At 48.2% G+C, this 22569-nt stretch overlaps 1 protein-coding gene across 8 annotated transcripts in view; it reads right to left on the bottom strand.

Annotated features, from left to right (window-relative positions):
• The window catches only part of Mroh1 (maestro heat like repeat family member 1), a 74725-nt gene extending 56034 nt beyond the window's left edge, over positions 1–18691 (bottom strand). For 6 of the 8 annotated variants that reach the window (XM_021183457.1, XM_021183461.1, XM_029469606.1 and 3 more), the window contains exons 1-4: positions 18606–18691; positions 9012–9102; positions 6673–6751; positions 5221–5366 (exon numbers count right to left, since the gene is read on the bottom strand). In XM_021183457.1, the coding sequence (XP_021039116.1) occupies positions 5221–5366; positions 6673–6694 (168 nt within the window). In that variant the 5' untranslated portion in view covers positions 6695–6751; positions 9012–9102; positions 18606–18691. Of the gene's footprint in view, positions 1–5220; positions 5367–6672; positions 6752–9011; positions 9103–17874; positions 17896–18473; positions 18570–18605 lie in introns of those variants that run through there. The other 2 variants (XM_029469604.1, XM_029469605.1) reach the window with 2 other exon arrangements.
• Positions 18692–22569: the final 3878 nt, after the last annotated feature.

Genomic DNA, 22569 nt, shown 5'->3' with positions numbered 1-22569 from the left:
ATGCAGGCAAATGCCAATAGGTATACATTTTAAACTTTACAAGATTATAAAAAGATCAAGACAATTTTAAAAATTTCAAAACATTTTAAAGAAATTTAATTTGAAAAAAAAAAAAGATTTAAATTTAGGGCTGGAGAGATGTCTCAGCAGTGAAGAGCACCAGCTGCTCTTCCAGAGGATCCAGGTTCAATTCTCAGCACCCACATGGCGGTTTACAAGTGTCTGCAACTCCACTTCCAGGGGATCCAACAGCCTCACACAGATTATACATGCAGACAAAATACCAATGGACATAAAATAAAAATAAGTAGATTATTTTTAAAAGCTTAAAAAAATGCATGACTTCTTTGGAACTTGGTTTGAGCTCTGTCCTGTGATGTCCACACTGTGGGCAGCCCAAACCTTTCTGAGTCAGGCTCCTCGGTGGGGCTCTTCAGAGGCTTTTTCTCACGAGAAAGCAGGCAGCCATGGGCTCTCAAGTTTAGGACAGTTCTCATTTCTGGGTAAAATGAAAAGGTCCTGGTAGGCTCATTCCCAGCGCTTCATTAAAAACAAACAACAACAAAATACCAAAAAACCAAAACTCCTTTTATTGCCCTTGAGAGGGTCCTGAGCTCAGCACTGACATAGGGATGGTGTGAAGTAGGGATGGTGTGAAGGCTTGGCCCTCCTGAGGAGAAGGCAGGCTCTGCTCCCTAGGAGTTGAAGTGCGATGCTGACCACGTCTGATTCACAAGGCTAGGAGCACACAGCTAAGGAGGGAGGCACAGGCTGGTACATCTCCAGATTTGGTCCAACAGTTCTCACATGTTACAGGATCACTAGGGAGCGGCCTCTGCTTGTCCCTGAGATGAGTGACTCTGCAGTATGGCTGAACTGATGACCTAACGACCACAGAGCCATACGTGTGACTTTCACCGTGTGACTCAAAGCTCCAAAGACGGCTGCATGCACCTGGGCACAGTGGTGCTCACCTTTAATCCCAGCACTTGGCAGACAGAGGCAGGCACATCTCTGGAGTTTGAGACCAGCCTGTTCTACATAGTGAGTTCCAGGACAGCCAGGGCTAGGCAGAGAGAATTTGTCTCAAGCAACAACCATCACCAAAGAATGGCCTCATCACCCCGTAGACAGTTATATCAGCATATTCCTAAAGCCAAGAACTCCAAAGGCTTTTAAAACATATTCCGCTGGGCGTGGTGGCGCACGCCTTTAATCCCAGCACTCGGGAGGCAGAGCCTGGTCTACAACGTGAGTTCCAGTACAGCCAGGGTTACACAGAGAAACCCTGTCTCAAAAACAACAAGAACAAAAAAAAAAAAAAAAAAAAAAAAAAAAAACATATTCCAATTTTAATCCCTTGTAGGTGATATTGTCAAATACATATTTGTCTGATTTCATTCCTAAAAGTCTTAGGTTCACCAATGTGTCCTTTTGCAAGCTAGTGAGATGATTGACAGCTGAAGCTGCTACACAGCTTCAGGATGGGGCTGGTCACAAAAAAAAAAAAAAAACAAGGAAGAAAGAGTAGGGACTTCTAGCCTCTGGGAAGGACAGAACAGAGGGTGACAGTGATAACTAATAACCAGTTATGTACCAATCACACCTACTCAACGAAGAGCAGCGAGACATGTGGAGGGTTCAAAAGGTGGCACACCCAGGGAAGACAGCAGAAGTCAGCATCCTTCCCACATGCCTGACCCTCCACATCTCCCCTGGTGCTCCTCCATATCCTCTGTCCCAGCCTTGATGATGAATGGGTAAATATGAGGTACGTGTTTAGTGACTTGTATGCATCGATCAAGCAACTAATAGATTCCAAGGAGGTGTCTGGGGAACTCCAATTTGTTGCTGATGAACACACAGGTCACACCCAGAGGTTTGATGCTCACACTTGGAGCAGGGCTATCTTGGGTCTGTAGAATCTAACATGACCTCACAGTGAATGGTGTCAGAACTGGATGGAATCAGAAGATAGCTGGCTGTGTCTCCACAGGGCTTCTTGCTTGCATTTGGTCTCCTGGAGATATGCCAGTGGCTGATAAAGAAACTAAGTGTGTGGGATGAGCTAGCCAGGGACCACAGTGATGGCTCCACCCCAGTTAATACAGAATCAAACACTAATCCATGTTTTGATGTTAGGCCCTAATATCTTTATTTCTGTCAGTTTCATTTCTAGCTGTGTTCACACAGACAATGCTGTAGCTGGTCTCCACGCTGGGATATGATTGCTGCCTATCCCAAACATGGCAACATGGTCTGCAGAGCCTCTGTGTAGAGTGTAAGTACCCACACACTGACAAGCAGAATCCCCTTATATCAGGATGGAAATCCAGAGACTGGATACCAGACATGAAGTGGTTTAAGTAGAAAAGGATGGCAAGGAGAGAAAAGAGAAAAAAATCCAGCCACTATGTGAAGATAATGACTTTACTATTTTTTCCTCTCCCCTTCACCTCTGTAGCCTAACGACTTCAGGAAGTCTGTCCTGATGTGAGACATCAGACATGTCTAAAACGATGAGGCCAGCACCAGAAAGCAACAGAGCCACAGCCTAGTGCCCTCTGCACTGGGCCCTGGAGTGTAACGTGGTTAACTTAGAATCACAGGTAAGCACCTGACTGGCATACACAAGTGCCGGGTTCCATCCCCCAAACCACACATACTAGGCCTGGTAGCATATGCCTGAGTCCAGTACTTGGGAGGAGGAAACGGAAGGACCAGAGGTCTAAAATCATCCAGGTTCAAGGGCATGTATGAAATGCCATTAAGGAAGAGGAGGAGAAGCAGAAAAGAAAATAGAAAAAGAAGAACCAACCAGACTGCAGCTAACCGTAAAGTGCCATGTGTATCCCTGGCAGGGCTTTCCTCTGATGCCCAATCTGGATTCAGTGGGATTTGAAGAGGTGCATGCTATAGCCAGGCAAGATGGCACCATCTACACTATTGTGTCCCTTCTTCTCATGGTTGCTGACCCTTAGCTTGGCCCCGCTGCCGAGGTTCTCCATCTTCTATCCCCACATGCTGAAAGCTGAGCTAACTCCATGCCACCCGGTTCTCCTGTGGATCTGTGTCCACTCAACATAATGACCACAGCAGTGCCACGGGATTTATCAATCTGGTAAGTTGTTAATGTGAAAGTTCTATGTATGGTACCAGTCACGTCGGAAAAAAGGTGCGTGCTGCACGGGGAGATGCCGTGTGGGGAGACGTGTACACAAATACAGTGATAACAAAACACAGCCCAAACCACTGCTGGGACAGCAGCCCTGGGCCTCTTAGAATAGCATGCAGAAGCTGGTGTACATCCCACAGCATCAGGACGAGCGTTCCCAATTCAATCAAGAGCCACCATAGCCACACAGTGAGGTAGCAGGTTTTTACCTCTGTCTTTTAAAACTCAGTGAAAAGCATTATGGAAAACAGGAAGGAGGTAAAGTTCATAATTCATAATAATACAGGAAACGAGGAGCACGGCAGCCACGTTGTTGCTGGGAGCTGCCATGTTGAGCCTTTACCCTTCAGCATTCTGAATCTTCCTCTCGCCTGACAAGCAAACTCTGAGACCAGCTCATCAGAGCGAGAAGCCTTTTAGCCCTACAGAGAAGGGCCTTAGGCGGCGCAGTATGGTTTGCTTGGCTCCTGGAGAATAAAACGCCAGGTGTAGTTAAAACCCAAAGAGGAGCTACAGCAGACACTCAGGCCATGCCAAATATGGCAGCTCTTAGAGCACGGAGTCCTCACAGCCCTACCCAGCCTCCTGACAAGCAGAGAAGGCGGGATTAGTGACTATGCTCCTGGATCTGAGCTGTTTCCCCGACAGACAGTTGGCGTGTAAGAGAAGAACCCACGGAGAATGGCAGCTTGTACCTGTGGCCCTGGCCATTCAAGAAGCTTGAAGACTGCCGGGTGTGTTAGCCTCCCGCACTTGGGAGGCAGAAGCAGGTGGACCTCTTTGAGTTCAGCCATGTCCACGGGGCTGAAGAGATAACACAGTAAAAGGGCACTTGCTGTACAAGCCTGACAACCTGAATTCAATCTCCAGAACCCACATAAAGATAGAAGGGGACATGCTGGAGAGATGGAGAGCACGGCAGTGAAGTCTCCTGCTCTGCCAGGAGACCCAGGACCCACAACAGGCGGCTCACAACTGCTTCTAACTCTTAGCTTTAGAGGACTCAGCATCCCCTCCTGGCCTCCATGGGCATCCTCTGACACACAGAGAACAACATAAACAAAAACTAAAAAATGGAAAGTGAGTTGGGCATAGTGGTGCTCGCCTTTAACCTCAGCACTCGGGAGGCAGCGGCAGGCGGATCTCTGCGATTCAAGGCCAACCTGTCTACAAAGAGAGTTCCGGGACATCCAGGGCTGTTACACAGAAAAACCCTGCCTCAAATCAAAACCAAATCAATCAAAATAAACAACCAAAACCAAGCCAAAACAACAAGGAAAGAGAGAAACAACTCCACAGAGCTGTTCAATGACCTCTTCATGCACGCCATGGCATGTGTGACCCGACACACTTAACAATAATAAATAAAGAGCCAGGAATAGTGGCACAGGCCTATAACCCCTCCACTCTGGAGGTTAAAGATCAGAGGTCACAAGGTCATGGTCCGCATGGACTATAGAGCTAGACTTTGTTTTTTAAAGCAAAACAAGAGAAAGCTCATGAGTTAAAAAGCAGTCCGGGACTAACGATCTGATCTGACATCCTACAACATTAAATGGAATTCTAAGTTTTTTGCTCTGTTATATGAGCCACACTTGCCCACAGACTGGGATGTTCTGGGGCAGCTGAGGTCTTGTGAACTCCTTAGAGCAGCTCTCTGGAAGAGGATGGAGAGTGGGCTTGTGGCCTGCAAACCTGGAGCAGCTCCCCAGGCCAAGGGAGGACCTGGACTCTCAAGAGCCCTTACCACGGTCCCCTAGACACCACTCCCTTAGGCAAGGGAGCCACATTATCTCCATTCAGTATACAAAAGGGAAGAGCCAACAGCTTCTGCTCATGCATGCTGTCCTAGTCCCCTCTTAATGGGACTGCCAGTTCATAGGGCATAACCATTCCCCATATGGAGGAGGCCCAGCTAGCATCATCCTTAAACACTGCCTTAAAGAGAATCTACAGGGCACTTTCTGCTGACAGTCTGGCTCATCACCCAGCCGACAGACGAGGATGTTCCTTGACGACCTCACCGTCACCGAGGAGAGAGGTACCTTGTCATGCTGCCGTAGGTACTCCTCACAGGCATGGAGTGTCTCGTCTGGCTGCGCGTCTCCAAGGGAACAGAGTGCACTGCAGACCTGCTCCTGGACCATAGGATCCTTGTCAGTGATGGAGTCCAGGAGGGTGAAGGACAGCCCTGCAGTGACAAAGTCCAACTATGTTCAGGTCCAAGCACACCACAGCTGCCTCCCCTGTGACTGGTACCAGCTCCTAGGATCACACACTTAGCACATCCAAGGCCAGTGTCTCTGGGTCAACAGGCAATGACCACTTGCTACAGGGGCACTGCTGTTCTCTCTCATAAAAACCACTCCTGTCTTCTGTACTGATCCCATTCCCTGATCGTGCCCCATGGTGCTTCCCAGGTCGTAGGGTCAGGAATATCCAGTGTGCAGACTGCCGGGCTGAAGGACACAGGCTCAGGCTCTGCTTATCACTGGGATGCTATGGGCCTGGATGAGGTCCCAAAGCTACTCCACCTATCATCAGGCCTGGACTTCTGCAGGGCCATCACCATATCCAAATTACCCACAAACCCAGAGTGCTCCACAAAGGATCTGCAGACCCTTCAAGATACTTCAAGAAAGTTCTCTAAGGGCTGGAGAGATGGCTCCACGGTTAAGAGGAGCAACCACATGGTGGCTCACAACTGTCTATGGGATCTGATGCCCTCTTCTGGCATGCAGGTATGCATGCAGATAGAGAATTCACATATATTAAATAAATAAATAAAATCTAAAAAAAAAAAAAGTTCCTTGAGGTCTTGGGACACAGAACACACCCAAGTCCTATATGCAGGAGGGTGGTCCTGGGTAGAAGGACAATGGTAATAAACAGTCAATGGAGCCCAAGGGTCTGTCCCACAGGACTCTGCCTATCGAGGCCAGCTCTACATCAGTCAGTCAATAAAGCAGAGTAGCTCTCTGTAATAACGGCAAGACGGGGAAACCAGAGACAAGACCAGACTGGACCCCTGCTCCCTCCCCACACACCAGGCTGGTACCCACACTGCTGTATCTGTGTATCTGGAGGTTACCTGGAAATGCCTGCAATGGTGTTGAGAACACAGAGCCAGCACAGCGGCAGCTGTCCCTGCTTTGAGAAGGAGCCCTCATCCTGAGCAGGAAGGAGGACTTTTTAACAGTTCTCCATTTTCAAGTTTCAACAGCTGATCCAATTACTAAGATCTGACTGCACCTAAGGCCAGGTTGCTCTGATACGCCATACCTGGCCCCTGTGAGCCTGACAGGAGCAGGCGCACCCTCAAGTCATCACGAGCATACAGAATCTGACCTCCAGGGACAACAAGAACGTAGATAGCACCCTCTAACATCTTCAACTTTCTACCTTTGCTGGGAAGGCAATGGAGTCTCCCTGCAATGCACCGAGCCTCAGCTGCTCAGATAGCAGCTGGGCAGGAGGTGCCTCCCCCATGCACTCACTCTTTATGTAGGGCCTGGTCATTTCTGTGGTCTCGGCTTCCGCCTGTCCAGTGTGAGCATGGATAGCTTCCTCCCCAGCCTAGAATAATGGGAACACAGGATTTTATTCATCATCTTTGCCATTCGTAAGCTCAGGAGTAGCTGCTGCTTATGTACAAATCACACAATTCAGATTAATTTGTCCTAGGGAAGATCTCTATCATGGCTGGCCAATCCACTCAGGAAAGTTCCATGACCCCCAGGAACCCCCAGCTCTCTTACACTCCCAAGCTGCCAGCCCCCACCAGCAGAGCAGTAGCCCATGGTGTGTTCAGGGCTGGCGTATAGCATTATCTCCACAGTCCTGGCAAGCATGGCCACGCTCTAACGAAAGCAACATCCTTCCACTGATGCTCACATCCAGTGAGCACCACAGCTCTCCTCTCACACACTGTGTGAGCTCCGCTACACGGGTGGTCGCAAAGAGTAAAGTCCCTCAAATAATCAAGCCTTGTGCCTCTTACTACCTGGTCTAATGCTTGTGCCTTTAATCCCGGCACTCCAGAGGAAGAGGCAGGCAGATCTCTCTGAGTTCGAGGCCAGCCTGGTCTACAAAGTGAGTTCCAGGACAGCCAAGAAAGATACACTGTCTACACAGACACACACACAAAAGGAAGAAAGGAAGGAAGGAGGTAGGAAGGAAGGAAGGAAGGAAGGAAGGAAGGAAGGAAGGAAGGAAGGAAGGAAGGAAGCAGGCTGAGCAGTTGAGCAGGACAGCGGATGTCTCAGTGACTCAGTAGGTAAAAAAGTACTTGCTGCCAAACCTGACAACCTAGGTTCAATCCCTAGAACCTACATGGAGGGAGAAAACCAACTTCTACTAATTGTCCTCTGATACACACACACACACACACACACACACACACACACAGAGAGAGAGAGAGAGAGAGAGAGAAGAGAGAGAGAGAATGAATAATGCTAACCTCAGCAGTTAAGAGTCCTTGCTGCTCTTGCAGAGGACCAAGTTCAGTTCTCCAAACCTAGTTGATAACTTCCTGTGAACTCTAGCTCCAGGGGCTCAGTGGCTAACAGTAATGCCGTTCTTCCAGAGGTCCTGAGTTCAATTCCCAGCAACCACATAGTAGCTCACAACCATGTGTAATGGGGTCTCATGGCTTTTTCTGGTGTGTTAGAAGACAGCTACAGTGTGTGAGTGTGTGGTGTGTGTGTGTGTGTGTGTGTGTGTGTGTGTGTGTGTGAGTGTGTAATAAATCTTAAAAAAAAAAAAAACCCTCCAGCTCCAGGGTATCTGATGCATTCTTCTGGCCTCCAAGAACACCCACATGTAACATGGATGTGGCCAAATCACAATCACATGAACATAAATAAAAATAAAATAGCAAAGGGCTGGAGAGGTGATACAGGGCTTAAACGCACTCACTGCAGAGAACCCAGGTTTAGTCCCCAGCACCCATATGGCAGCTTCTATAGCTCCAGTTCCAAGGGATTCAACAAACTCCTCTGGCCTCCATAGGTCAGACATGCACATAGCAGGCTTTCACACATGCACATAGTAGGCTTTCACACATGCAAGCGGAACACTCATACATGCAAAATAAAATACTTAATAAAATAAAAAGCTACCTGACCCCACGTGTTATCTTCCCAGTGACATGTCAGAGGAGATGCAGGGAATTTGAGTGGAGGTTGTATTTTCGAGAGTCTCCCTCTCTATCCAGACCTAGATTCCAGCACCCCAGGACAGCCCTGTATTAGCAATAACCATACCCCTGCCTCCCAAGCACAAGAAGCACGGGTCTATGCCACCACACCCAGCCCAAAGCGTATGTTTAACAAATAAGCTGAGGGCACTGGAGAGGCGGCTCACAGGCTAGGAACCCTGGTTCCAGACCATCCGGGGTTTAGTTACTAGCACCCTGATCCTGGTGTTCACAACAGTGCCTAACTCCAGTTCCAGAAGATTCCAAACCCTTTTCTAGCTTCTGTGGTTACCAGGCACACAGGTGGCATACAGACATACATGCAGACAAAACCACCCATACACACAAAGAGTAAACTAAAAAATGTTAATAAAAAAAGTGCATAAGTAAATGGAGAGGCTGGACAGATGGTCCAGGAATTAAGAGCTTGCTGCTGTCAGAGGTGTAGCATTGGTTCCAAGCACACGTTAGGTAGCTCATGGCTGCTGGTAACTCTGGCTCCAGGGAATCAGATGCCCTCTTCCAACCTCCACAGGTATTGGCACTCAAGTGCACATAAGCAAAAATAAAATACACATAAGTGCAAATAAAATATAACTTAGAAAACTGAGATTTAAAAACAGGATAAAACCAACAGACCAGGAAGTCCCAGGTGGCCGAGAGAACAGAAGGCAGGCAGAGGGCGACCGCAGCATCAGCACAGCATCCCAACCGCCGTCCAGGAGAGCATCTAAAAAGAACACACAGACAGGAGATAAACACGCACACTCCATCGGTGCCCCAGCAAAGAGAAAGCAAATGATCCCAAGACACAAGTTGGCTGAGACAGCAACAGCTGTCAGGCAGCGTGAGAAATGCAGGGGCTTAACCGACTCGGACCCTCAAGCTCCGACTTCCCAGGTCTGCGCTAAGCCTACAAGGTACAGGTGTCAGGGATGGCTGCTCTTCCCTGTGAAAAGCTACAAGGAAAGGCAAGCATCTCCCTCTCATGCTGGTGTGTGTGATACACATACACATCTGTAGAGCAGTGTTCAAACTTATGCAAAGACGAGCAACCAGAAGTCAGTAACCACCCGTGGGTCACCTGTCCCCGGCCCAGATGAGCACAAGAGGAACCAACCTGTTCTCCTGATCAAAACAACCAAAAGACGTGGATAAAACATAAAAAAACGTGTGTTGGTTGTGGTGATGCGCATCTTTAATCCCAACACTCTGGAGGCAGAGGCAGATGGATATCTGTGAGTTAGAGGCCAGCCTGATCTAATCTACAGAGGGAGTTCAAGGACAGCCAGGGCTACACAGTGAAACCATGGCTAAAAAACAAAAAATACAGACCCAGAAGTAGTGAGAATTATCTCAATCTGTCAGAAAGCAACCTAGTCGTGTGTGTCTTTAAACACAGAAACCTTTTCCCAACAGGGTCAGAGAAAAGAGACAGGAAAGACACAAGAAGAAATCAGACCCTTGAGAAAGGCTTAACCCACTACTGCTGGCTTTGACAATGGAGGAAGGAGGCTCCAAGACAAGCAGTGTGACAGCCTCTGGTTGGGGTGCACGGTGTAAAGGTTGTCTCTGTCTCATTCAAATGCTGATTTCTGTACCCGTGAGAGTTGAGTACTGGCCTATGCTATGTTTATGGATCAACACCAGCCTCAGTAGTCCATACACCTCCTTCACCTTCTGATTGGTTTAGTAAAGATATGACTGCCAAGAGCTGAGGCAGGAGGGGAAAGGCAGGACTTCTGAGCAGAGAGAGGCTCTGTGGGAAGAATCGGGCGCTGGAAGATTGGCCAGCGTGATAAGGATGAGGTTGGGATGGAGAGAGGTAACAAGCCACGTGGCAGACATGGACTAGATAGAATAAATGGGCTAATAAGTTAGAGCTACCTGGGAGGTAGCCTTACTATAGTGCCTAAACTTCCATAAATAATAATACGTCTCTGTATCACTCGGGAGCTGGCAAGTCCCAGGCAGTCCAGGAATAGCCTCGGTTTAGTGAGAAGAAAGTGAGCATCTCAGTCGGCTTTCCATTGCTATGATGAAACACTAAGTAAAATCACGTAGAGGAAAGGGCTTCCTTGACTTATACATCCTGATCACAGTCAGGACAGAAACACAAGGCAGGAATCCGGAGGCAGGAACTGAAGCAGGGGCCATGGAGAAACGCTACTAACCCATTTGCTCAGCTGCTTCCCAGGACCACCTGCCCAGAGGTCACAGTGCAGAGTGGACTGGACCCACACCCTTGCCCACAGACCAGTCTGGTGGGGGCATTTTCTCAACTGAGGGTCTCTCTTCCCAGATAACTCTAGCTTGTACCAAGCTGACAAAAAAACCCAGCACACAGGAACATTGGTCCTATAGATGCAAAGTACCCATTCTGCCAATAACTGAAAAACAGGAAAGGGACCGTCTCCACAGCCTTCAATGGGAGTACAGGCCCCCATTCCTAGACTTATCACCCAAAGGACTTTATCACAATAACTCTGTGTTACTGAAGCCTTAGAAAATCAGGCAGGAGAGATGCCTCAGCAATTTAGAGTATAAACTGACCTTGCAGAGGGCCTGAGCTTAGTTCACATAGTGGGCAGTTCACAATTGCCTGTAACTCTATCCCACGGGCATCTGACATCTATGGCCTCCTCGGGTGCTTATGTGCACACATACCCATACACAGACAGATATATAAAAATAAATAAATATTTTAAAAAGTATCCAGAGTCCACAAGGTGAAATGATAAGTCGCCTAGCCAAAAATTAGCAGGAAAGCAAAGGACAACTCCTGGCCAGTTGTGGTGGGTGGCGCACACCTTTAATGACAGTGCTTAGGGGGAAAGGGCAGGCAAATCTCTGAGTTTGGAGCCACCCTGGCAAAAAACAAACAAACAAACAAAAAGCTAATGCAAAATACCCAGTCAGCAGAACCTGACCTGGAATACCATGAAGAAGAAAAGAACTAGAGGCCAGGGACACTCAGTTAGCATGGCTGCATTTATTTCATACAGGCAAAGCACTACGGGAGACAGTAACTACATTGAAAAAAGGAGGTCAAGAGTAAAAACAGGAACGGAATTTGAAGCTTGGTCTGTTCTACGAAACTCTGTCAAAAAAAAAAAAAAAAAAAAAAAAAGATGGTTCTAGTGCTCAGGAAATGAAGGAGGAGAATCAGGAGTTGAAGGTCATCCTTAGCTACACAGCAAATATAAGGCTGGTCTAGATGATAGGAGACTGTTCTCAGAAAAGGGGTTTCTGGAAGGAGAAAGCAGCCCTCAGGCCTCCTCGTGTGCCCCCAAAGGGCCCTTTCCCCCTCAGGCCTCCCCGTGTACCCCCACAGGGCCCTTTCCCCCTCAGGCCTCCCCGTGTACCCCCTGTTCCTCTTCTTACCAGCACTTCTGATGCTGTGTACCATTCTAGCTGTGTTACTGAAGCACAGGTCACCTCATTAGGAGGTCATCTCTGCCACTGAGAGCCTAGACACAGGCCGGCACAACCTCAGTTCTTCCAGGAGGTCATCAACATGCTAGGGGTAGTCCAGCCAGAGACAGAGCTGCAGGCTCACAACACCAAAGACATCGATAGTAGGCGCTAAGCAGAGAGCTGGACCTCCCTAGCCAGCATGTCTGCAGCAGGCTGGAGAGGCAGGATATACTGTGGTTATGGAGGCTGCTCCAAGGCAAGAAAGATGGGGAAAAACGTCCCATCCACAAATGGCAACCTCAATCTCCTTAACTCAGAACCAACGCCCATTCGAGGCCCAGGGCCTGGAGCTGCTGATCCTCACGCAGCAGAACTTAAGACATCATGACCAGTTCGAATGTTACAAGACACTCAAGAAGCATGATAGATACCATCACCTAGAGTCCCTGGAGAAGGAACATCAGGACGAAGCCAGGAGGGATGACAGCGCACAGAACAGCGTCAGTGCTACGGGAGCCAAGCCCGTCCCAGCTGGCTCTCTGCTTCTTGTTAACAATTCAAGATGTGAGCCTCAGCGCTCTGCTCCTGCCACAGCGGCCTCAGCTCTGCCATCATTAACTCTAACCCTCTGGAACCATAGGTCCAGATGAATCCTCCCTCTCTCTCTCTCTCTCTCTCTCTCTCTCTCTTTTGGTTTGGTTTTGTTTTTTTGAGACAGGGTTTCTCTGTGTAGCCCTGTCTGTCCTGGAACTCACTCTGTAGACCAAACTGGCCTTGAACTCAGAAACCCATCTGCCTCTGCCTCCCGAGTGCTGGGATTAAAGGCGTGCACCACCATGCCTGGCTGAACCCTCTCTTCTACTCGATGCCTTAGTCATGATGGTTTATTACAGCGATGGAAAAGTAACTGATGCAACAGTGAATTCCTAATTAGCCAGGGCGGCTAACACCAGGGCTACTGATAAAACCCCGTGTCGAGGGAAAGGGAGAAAGAGGAGGAGGGGTGTGGGGGTGGGGTGAGAACAACCTATCTTAAATCTCAGCATCACAGCAAGGACCTGCTGCCGAAGGCATGTTGATAGGTCATGTCGGCAGAGTCAGAGGCAAGGAAAAGACAGCACAAGACATTGAGATTAAGAAGTGGCCGGGTGTGGCTGTGCAGTATGGGAAGCAGAGGCAGGTGGATCTCTGTGAAATTGAGGCCAACCTGGTCTACATCGAGAGCTCCAGGCCAGCTGGGGCTACACAGTGAGACCCTGTCTCAAAAACAAACAAACAAACAAACAAACAAACAAACAAAAACATACAAAACCAAAAAGCAGCAAAATTAAAAATTGTATTGGCAGGCAATAATACACACACACACCCTACAGTTGGGAGTAGAATCAGATCGCTCACAGAGTATAGAGGCATTACACAGTATTACTCTATTCTACATATTAACAACAGTTGAAGAAGTCAGACTGTTTGCTGGAGAGCCGAACAAAAATATACGACATCTTTAGGAACAAATGATAAAACATGTGCTCGAGGACTCACTAGAACTATTAAATGCTGCTAAGATACACTGCTCGCACATGCTGCTACTTCTCTAACAGATCTAGCTATCTATATATCTACTATATCAATTCCCTAAGGTTGCCCCTGAGCCCGCCTCATGCCCTGCATTAGGCTGGTGGCTTTGGTTCTGAGCTAAGCTCCATTGTGTCCAAGCCAGCATCCTGTCTTGACCTTTCCCCTCAGGAATCCCTGAGCTGTGCTGTTGGATCTTCCCACGGCCCTTCGCTCACAGAGGACTCAGCATCCACATATCCATATGGTGGCTCACAATCATCCATGACTCCAGCTCTAGGGGATCTGATGCCCTTTCTGAACTGCACAGGCACCAGGCACCCACTTGGTACACATATGTGCAATTTATATGTGTATAAACATTTATACACATAGAATAAAATAAATATAAAAAATTTAACAGTTCCTGGAGGACTAGGAACTGCTAAGCTTTGACTTTTCTTTATGTGTAATACACAAACTGGAAGCATGCTGGAGGAAATAATCCAAGGTTCACAGAAAGATCACCATCCAAAAGCAGCCAATTACAATTTGAAAACTATACCAAAAGGAGGATTTGCTCTGAATTAACTATATGAAAGTCTATACAGTGTATAATAGGCCAAGCCTGGTAACAGAGGACTGTAATCTCAGCTCTTGAGAGGTGGAAGTGGGGTTCAAGAGTTCAAGATTGCTTTCAGCTGCACAGCAAGCTTGAGGGCAATTTGTACGATGAGATGGTCTCGGTAACAACATAGGCACAAAGCCATGGGCCTAAGGAGACAGCTATGTGGGAAAGTGAATGGTAAATGATACAGCTGTCTGGTATGCGCAAGTCCCTGGGTTTGAGTCTCAGCACTGGAAAAAAAATCAACAATAATAACAGAAAGTAAAGGAAAATAAAACAGGGCTGGAGAGATGGCTCAGTGGTTAAGAACACTGACAACTGCCAGCGCACACCTTTAGTTCTAGCACTTGGGAAGCAGAGGAAGGCAGATTTCTGAGTTCGAGGCCAGCTTGGTCTACAGAGTGAGTTCCAGGATAGCCAGGGCTACACAGAGAAACCCTGTCTCGAAATCAAACAAACAAACAAAGACAAACAAACAAAAAGAGCACTGACAGTTCTTCCAGAGGTCCTGAGTTCGATTCCTAGCAACCACATGGTGGCTCACAACCATCTGTAAGAGATCAGATGCCCTCTTCTGGAGTGCCTGAAGACAGTTACAGTGTACTTACATATAATAAATAAATAAATCTTTCAAAATAAACAAACCAACAAAAACACAAGTAGAGAACAAAAGGTAGCCTGGCGTGGTGTCGCACGCCTTTGATCCCAGCACTCGGGAGGCAGAGGCAGGCGGATTTCTGAGTTCGAGACCAGCCTGGTCTACAGAGTGAGTTCCAGGACAGCCAGGGCTATAAAGAAAAACCCAGAGAAACAAAAAAAAAAAAAAAAAAAAAAAAAAAAAAAAAAAAAGAACAAAAGGTAGGAAGGGAAGGCAGGAAGCACAGTGGTCAAGAGCACTTGCTGCTCTTCCTGAAGACCCGAGTTCAGTTCCCAGGGCCCCATCCACAGGGAACTCCAGCTCTAGAGGATCCAGAGCCTTGCACAGGAACACCTGAAATGTGTACATACACACAAACAGACACGTAAAATATACACAATAATAATAAAATAGACCTTTTTTTAAAAAAAGAGGACAAAAATTATTGAGGCCACCCTGGTCTATAGAGCAAGTCTGGGGACATCTAAGGCTACACAGAGAAACCCTGTCTTAAAGAATCAAATTAATTAATTAGTGTTCCTCTAGTTTGGGGCGGGGTGAAAGTACAACAAAGCTACCCCTCCACCCTTTTAGAACGGCTATAATCAGGGTGAGATGGGAGATCAATAACAGAATGCTTGCCTAGTATGCACAGAAACAAACAAATCAACAGCAACAACAAGAACAAAACTAGCATAGCCATTTAGAAGATAGTAACTGAGGCTGGAAAGATGGCTCAGCTGTCCAAAGCTCTTACTGATCTTGGAGAAGAGCCAAGTTCAGGTCCCAGAGCCCATAAGGCAGTTCATAACCACTTGTAACTCCAATTCTAGAGAACCCCACAGCCTCTTCTCACTTCCCTCGGATCCTGCACATGTATGGCATACAGACATATACTCAGGTATACACACACACACACATATTAGTAAATAATAAATATTAATATTTAAAAATAATATAAAGTGGTGACAGATGTCTTTAATCCCATCACTCAGGAGGCAGTTGGCAGGTGGATCTTGGTGAGTTCAAGACCAGCCTCGTCTACATAAAGAGTTTCAGGACAACCAGGGCTCCATAATAGAGATCCTGTCTTAATAAAGAACAAATTAAACAAATGTGTCATAGGAGACTGGTCTACTTAAAAATGAGTGTGCAAATATAGCTTGTACATTACTAAAACAAACAAGCCAAAGGACACACAGGAATTCTTAGAGTAGATGCACAGAGTCTCTACTGACTATCCCTTAGGACAAAGTGCAATGCCTGCTGTCTTTCCACAGCTGGTAAGAGTGTGGCAAAGTGGACAGTTGAGGCCATGGCTCTAGAGCCAGACAGCTTTACATGCGCTTACTGCACTGCCACTGCCACCAGAGACTGATGTCCTGCACCTGTATTCACATAGTCAGACTCTGACTGGGCGGGAGGCCAGGCAGCAGCAAGGTCTGTGACACATCTGACACGATAAAGACAAGGACCACCTTTGCTGCTGGATGCATGGCACGGGTGACAGAGCCTGAGGAGCGGCTGCTACTGGTCTACACTGTCAATCCCCTTCCCCATCATTTAGAGATGCTCCGCTCTAGGACACAGACATTTATGTATGTGAGTATTAGTTAGGCTGGGACAAAACTGAAAAACAAAACAAAGCAAAGCAAAGCAAATGAGAGATGATGACAGACAGGGTTGGTGGGGCCTTTCCTTCCCGTATAGTAGGGTTTTTCTTTTTCCTTTCTTGCCTTTCATTTTTTACCGGTGTACACCATTACAGCCAGTTCACAGCACCTACATTTATATGAACCAAGAACCAGTATGCACATGAAGCATTTCGCAAATTCCTGCTGGGCTCAGTCTCCGATAAAATATAGCCCCAAGGCAAAGATAAGCAGCCGGTGGGGGATGGGTGGCGTCCAGGCACATGCAGTCACAGAATGCCTTATTTGGGAGGAATTGGGCCAGAGAGGGGTCAACTTCTAGAGTAACCAGCAAGAACTTGAGATGGTGTCCCAGGGTAATACAGTCAGGAGCTCACTGCTCACCATCCACCAAGAATATGATTTCTCAAATAAGCCACGTGGAACTGGGCTTACATGCAAACCCCTGAAGCAAGGGGAACCTTGCAGGCCCGGGAAGAAAGCACCATCCAGCGCACACCTTTAACCCCAGCACTTGGAAGGCAGAGGCAGGCAGATTTCTGAGTTCGAGGCCAGCCTGGTCTACAAAGTGAGTTCCAGGACAGCCAGGGCTATACAGAGAAACCCTGTCTCGAACCCCCCCCCCCAAAAAAAAGCACCATCCCTATGTCATTCAGCAGCCAAGGAATCACAAGAGCCGCAGAAACCCTTCCAGTGTTATGTCCCAAAGTGGATCCAGCTGTGTACCCTGACGCCGGCAAGGATATCTTCTGACTTTCAAAACAACTTAGCTCAACAAAAAACCATTAGGAGGCCTGGAGTTGCTCATCAGACAGCGGCAACCCTGCTTCTCACCCGGGCCTCTGAGAACCATAGGAAAGAAAACTAAACACAAACATCTCCAACCCCACACACAGGTGACCATGAACTGAGACAAGCACAGGTCCTACAGGTCCCACCTCTGGCCTCTGGTGTCCCTTGACAAGTCACCTCTGAGGGAGGGAGATATGACAAGATTCAGGTTTGAGTAAGGCTGCTGCCTGGACATCCGTTTCAAGTTAATGAAGGCGGCCAGGCCTCAGCCATCGACTTTGACAGTAGAGCCCAGAAAGACATTCCTCATTCGAGCCACACGTCTCAGCCTAAGGCCTAAGAGTAGTGCCTGCTGGCAGAAGCATCTCCCCGGCCTGCAGGTGCAGAGACTGCACAGCCAACCAAGTCATAAACACAGGTTGCATAGGATCTCTGCTCTCGTGCCCCATCAACCCTGTGTCTGCTGGGGGGGTCTCCATCTAGATGACCATGGCCAACCAAGTCCAACAGAGCAGCTAAGACTTAACCCTTCACCTCACCCCTGCCCTGCTCCACCTACCTACTTCCTGAATTTTTTTTATTTTACCATTTAATTAACTAGGTCGCAGGCTGTTCCTCCATTTCATCTCCATTTTTACTACCATCCCCTTCCTTCCAAAGCGTTTCCTGCCTCCAACCAAGACTAGCCCCTCAAAGTTAGCCTCTGCCTTAACAGTAACTCCAGCTCACAGCCCCAGGTCTCCAGATGCAGCCCTGCCCTCTATCCCTCTCCCGCAGGTCCTTATGCTTACTCACTGCACTTGAGTTTACGGTTCCATCCATTACCTTGAGCCCTGTACAGGGTAGAGCAGAGTCTTGCTGTATATCTACACTGACTTGGTTGGAAAATCGGAACCCCAAACCTGGAGTGCCAGCCCTGGCTCCACCTCACCTAGCTCTCACCTTGCCTGAATTCTATACTCTGAGAGTTCTGTGGCCTTCTCCCTGGGGCCAGCAATCCTCGTGACTCTGGACAAATCACTTTCCTGCTCTACACCGCCTCCTTTAATCGGCCACGAGAATACAGAAAGACGAGTGGCTGCGGTGCGGTGTGCACTGGCTTTGCAAGTACCTGAATTAAGGCTCAGTTTTATGAAAGAGACAGAAATGCCGGTGGCCCAGTTGCGGAGGTCAAAGACCTGAACACGTAGTCCCTACCCCGCAAAGGACCAGGGTCTTGAGTCACCGAGTTCCCGGAAGGGACTAGGACATGGATCACGCGACCCACCAGACAGCAGGGACAGGGTCCGGGGACCACGCGCCGATGTCTGACAAGTCAGAATTGAATCGCAAGCTCCAAGATCCCTTCCAGGTGTAAGATGCGAAGCCGGGCCCGTTGGGCACACCTGAGATCTCCCAGCACCTCCTGGCACCGGCCCGCTGACCTTGGGGAGGCGCCCCTTGACACAGCTTCTCTTGCTGCTGGCAGATGGGGAGGCCCCTCGGCTCTCTGGTCCAAGTTCCTCAAAGGGTGCCTGGCCCCCGCCACCAAAGATGAGCCTTAACAAGCCGTTTACCTGAGGAGCCGCCGCCGCCGCCACGGCCCGGGCGCCGCCCTCTATGCCCCAAGCGTCTTAGAGTAGGCGGAGCAGCGCCCCAAGCCCATCCCCGTAGCCCTCTGGCCAACTGCGACCTGGCGCGCGGCAATTTGGCCCCGCCTCCATGCGATCTCCACGCTCATTGGTCAGAGTTCTGTCCCTCACGTTAGCTCCGCCCACTCTCTGCTCCGTGGAGCAGCTAGGTACACCTACTCCTTCCTGTTCTCTGCTGGGTACCCCAGCGGTCCGGTGACCATTTCACAAGACAAGTGTGAGTACTGCTGCTGCGCCAGACGCCGTCTGCGCAAGCGCTGTTCTCGAGAGTATTCGGACTCGGCCTCCAACTGCAGAAAAGTCCACCAGGCGGGACCGGTGGCGCACTCCTTTAATCCCAGCACTGGAGAGGCAGAGGCAGGTGGATTCCTATGAATTCGAGGCTATCCTGGACTACATAGTGAGTTCTAGGACAGTCTGGGATAAAAAGTGAGACCCTATCTCGGGAAGAAAACAAAAACAAAAAAACCAAACCAAACAAACAAACAAAAAACAGCCCCAGCACACCTTATGCAGCAGTCACGGACACACACAAGGTATTGTCATTGTTGTACATTGGTCACACACTAAACGCCTAAAATATACCCAAAACCCCTAAATGTACACATGGCCATGCCCAACAGAGGTACATGTCCAACCTATCAATGAGACATTGGGAATCAAGATGATCGATGATCATGTCCTAGCTACCTGGGCTGCTCACTACCACTGGTATTCCAGCTCCAGGAGCAACTAAAGCCTCTAAGGCTGGAAAGAGGTGAATAAAAAAGTAAAAGTAAGCCATACTACAGGATAAAATTTGGGTTTGGTGCCAAGAGAGAAAGGTTAGGTAAGAGTTGGGGAGGATTATGCCAGGAAGACTTGGCACCTGCAAAGAACCAGAGGTTGCAATCACCCAGATGTGTGTAAACAAGAGAAAGTTGTGGGTAGAGTTCTGAAAGCAAAAGAATCAAGAACCTGTCAAAGGGGAAGCAATTAGCTACCATGTATCTAGGCTGACAGCATCTTTGGATGTGGAAATTAAGTTGCAGTTGAACCAGGTCAGAGGCAAACACACAGCCAATATTCTTTTTCCACGATGAGAAGGACTTGGACCAAGTTCCACTGAGAGGATAGAGTCCAAGAGAGAAAAAGACAGGACAGGACTCTCTGAGTAAGAAAGTGAAGCATTTGGGGCTGGCGAGATGGCTCAGTGGTTAAGAGTGCCGACTGCTCTTTCGAAGGTCCTGAGTTCAGATGCCAGCAACCACATGGTGGCTCACAACCATCTGTAAGAGAGATCGGATGGCCTCTTCTGGAGTGTCTGAAGACAGCTACAGTGTACTTACATATAATAAATAAATAAATCTAAAAGGAAAAAGAAAAGAGAGTGAAGCACTTTGTAGATGGGGTCATGGCCTAGGAAAATGCTAGAAAACAGAGAGGGGGGACTAACTTGGGTAACTGCCAGGGAAGAAGGTCTTTTCCATGCTAACACCCAGGACACCCCTGCCCCCGTTGCCCTCCCCTGCCCCCAGCCTGAAAAGCTTTGAGTGGACAGTGGCAGTGCTCTGGTTGGCCACATTCCAACAAGCCCTGCTGATCCTGTGCTCCACAGCACACAGCACACAGCTTCCCCCTCCCCCAAACATACAAGCTGCCAGGCATGTATCACAACGTAGCTTTTACTTTTATTGTTCAGTATAAGGCCCAGCACATGAGGTACTGGGTAAAATGCAGTAGAGCTGATGGACTGACTAGTAAGGGTGCAGACAGAAAGAAGGACAAGACAAGGCAAAGGGACTGGAGAGATGGCTCCGCAGTTAGGAACACATTCTGCCGTCTCCCATGTTGGGCAGCTGACAGCCAGCTCTAACTTCCATCTCCAGGTGGAACAAAAGCTTCTAAACTCCACCGGCATCTACACTGAAGTGCACACTCTCCCCCCAACATACACACACACACACACACACACAATGTTTATTCTAGTTTGTTTGTTGTTTGTTTGTTTGTTTGTTTTGTGTTGTTTTTCGAGACATGGTTTCTGTATAGCCCTGGCTGTCCTGAAACTCACTCTGTATACCAGGCTGGCCTTGGACTCAGAAATCCACCTGCCTCTGTCTCCTGAGTGCTGGGATTAAAGGCGTGCGCCACCACTGCCTGGCTTATTTTAGGTTTTGTTTCTCTGTGTAGCCCTGGCTGTCCTGGAACTTGCTCTATAGAAAAGGCTGGCCTCAAACTCAGGAATCCACTCGCCTCTGCCTCCTGAGTGCTGGGATTAAAGACAAGCACCACCACACCAGGCAAGAATAAAATCTTAAAAAGTAAATAAATAAATAAAAAGGTGGGTGATGGAGAGATGGCTCCGTGGTTAGGTACACTTCTTTGCTCTTCTTACAGAGGACTCGGGTTTGGTTCCAGTTCCCAGCACCCACGAGGTAAGTGGCTGACAACCATGCTTACCATGAGGATCTGGGACCCTTCTGAACTCCACAGGCACCAGGCATGCACACAGTGTACATACATGCATACGGGCAAACCACTCATAAACGTACAATAAAAAAATTAACTTTCTTAAGAACATTGCAAAAGGAATGTGATCTTTCTGGACCCGGACTGTAATTACACAGCTTTAACAGCTGCTAGCTTCCCTTTGGGGTCTGGCACAGATGGGAGCCAGGAAAGTAAAAGGGGCAGGCACCGCTGAACAGCTGAGAGACTCTGAGGACACAGCTGTAGCTCAGCGGTACTGCGGGTGTGTGTGTGTGTGTGTGTGTGTGTGTGTGTAGAGTCACATGATCTTCCCTTTTGTTCTCTAGATGTAAAACCCACCTTCAGTTCACCTTGTCACTCATGTACCCACAGCCCTCCTACCTCCCAGAGAGCCAACTGTATTCGGTCCCCAGGAGCGACTTCCTTTCCCCTAAGCTCCAGATCCCTCACTGGACAGCTACTGTGTCCACACTTTCTGTATCTCTTCTTTTTCTAAGACAAGGACTGTAGCTATGAGCTACGCATTTCCAAAAAGTCACCAGACGAGGTGGATGAGAAAACAAACCTGACATTTCAGGCCACGCTTCTCCAGCGCCTTGTTGTCAAGCCTTTTGCGTCTACCTATAAATATCAGTGCAGGAAGATACAAGTCTCGAAGGCTCATTAGACCTCTAATCACATTTCAGGCTTTCAGGAGCGCTCTGCCACAACTGGACCTCAGTTTCATTGTCTGTAAACCATGTGTTGCTCCTTTGCATTCAGATTTGAAATTCTGAGCATGAACCACCTTTGGCGCGTCTGTGTGTTCAGGGAATGAGACGTGACCAGAGGGATATAGCTAAGATGACTACTTAAGGAAAGCAGCTGGCATATGTCACATGCTAAGCAAATGTCAGCAGTGACTCTGGAGTTGAAAACAAGCCCTGTAGAGTAGTCAGGGGTGGCCTTTGCGTCCTTTGAGGATGTGTTCAAATCTGCAGAAAGCCCCAGGTGGCAGGCTTCCTGCAGCAGGTCTGGCCTGGGTCAAAACTCAAAATCGGGGCTGGAGAGATGGCTCAGAGGTTAAGAGTACTGACTGCTCTTCTGGAGGTCCTGAGTTCAATTCCCAGCAACCGCATGGCTCACAACCATCTGTAACAAGACCTGATGCCCTCTTCTGGTGTCTGAAGACAGCTACAGTGTACTTACATATAATAAATAAAATAAATCTTTAAAAAAAACAAAAACAAAACAAAAAAAACCTCAAAATCCAAGGGCTCACCAGTTAAGAGCATTGACTGCTCTTCCAGAGTTCAATTCCCAGCAACCACATGGTAGCTCACAGCATCTGTAATGGGGTCTGATGCCACCTTCTGGTGCGTCTGAAGACAGCTACAGTGTACTTATATACATAAAACAAATAAATCTTTTTTTTTTT

This window comes from Mus caroli, chromosome 15 (genome assembly GCF_900094665.2).
Source record: "Mus caroli chromosome 15, CAROLI_EIJ_v1.1, whole genome shotgun sequence".
NCBI classification, from domain to species: Eukaryota; Metazoa; Chordata; class Mammalia; order Rodentia; family Muridae; genus Mus; species Mus caroli.
Note: the sequence above shows the minus strand (reverse complement) of the source record. Positions and strands in the feature narration are given on the sequence as shown.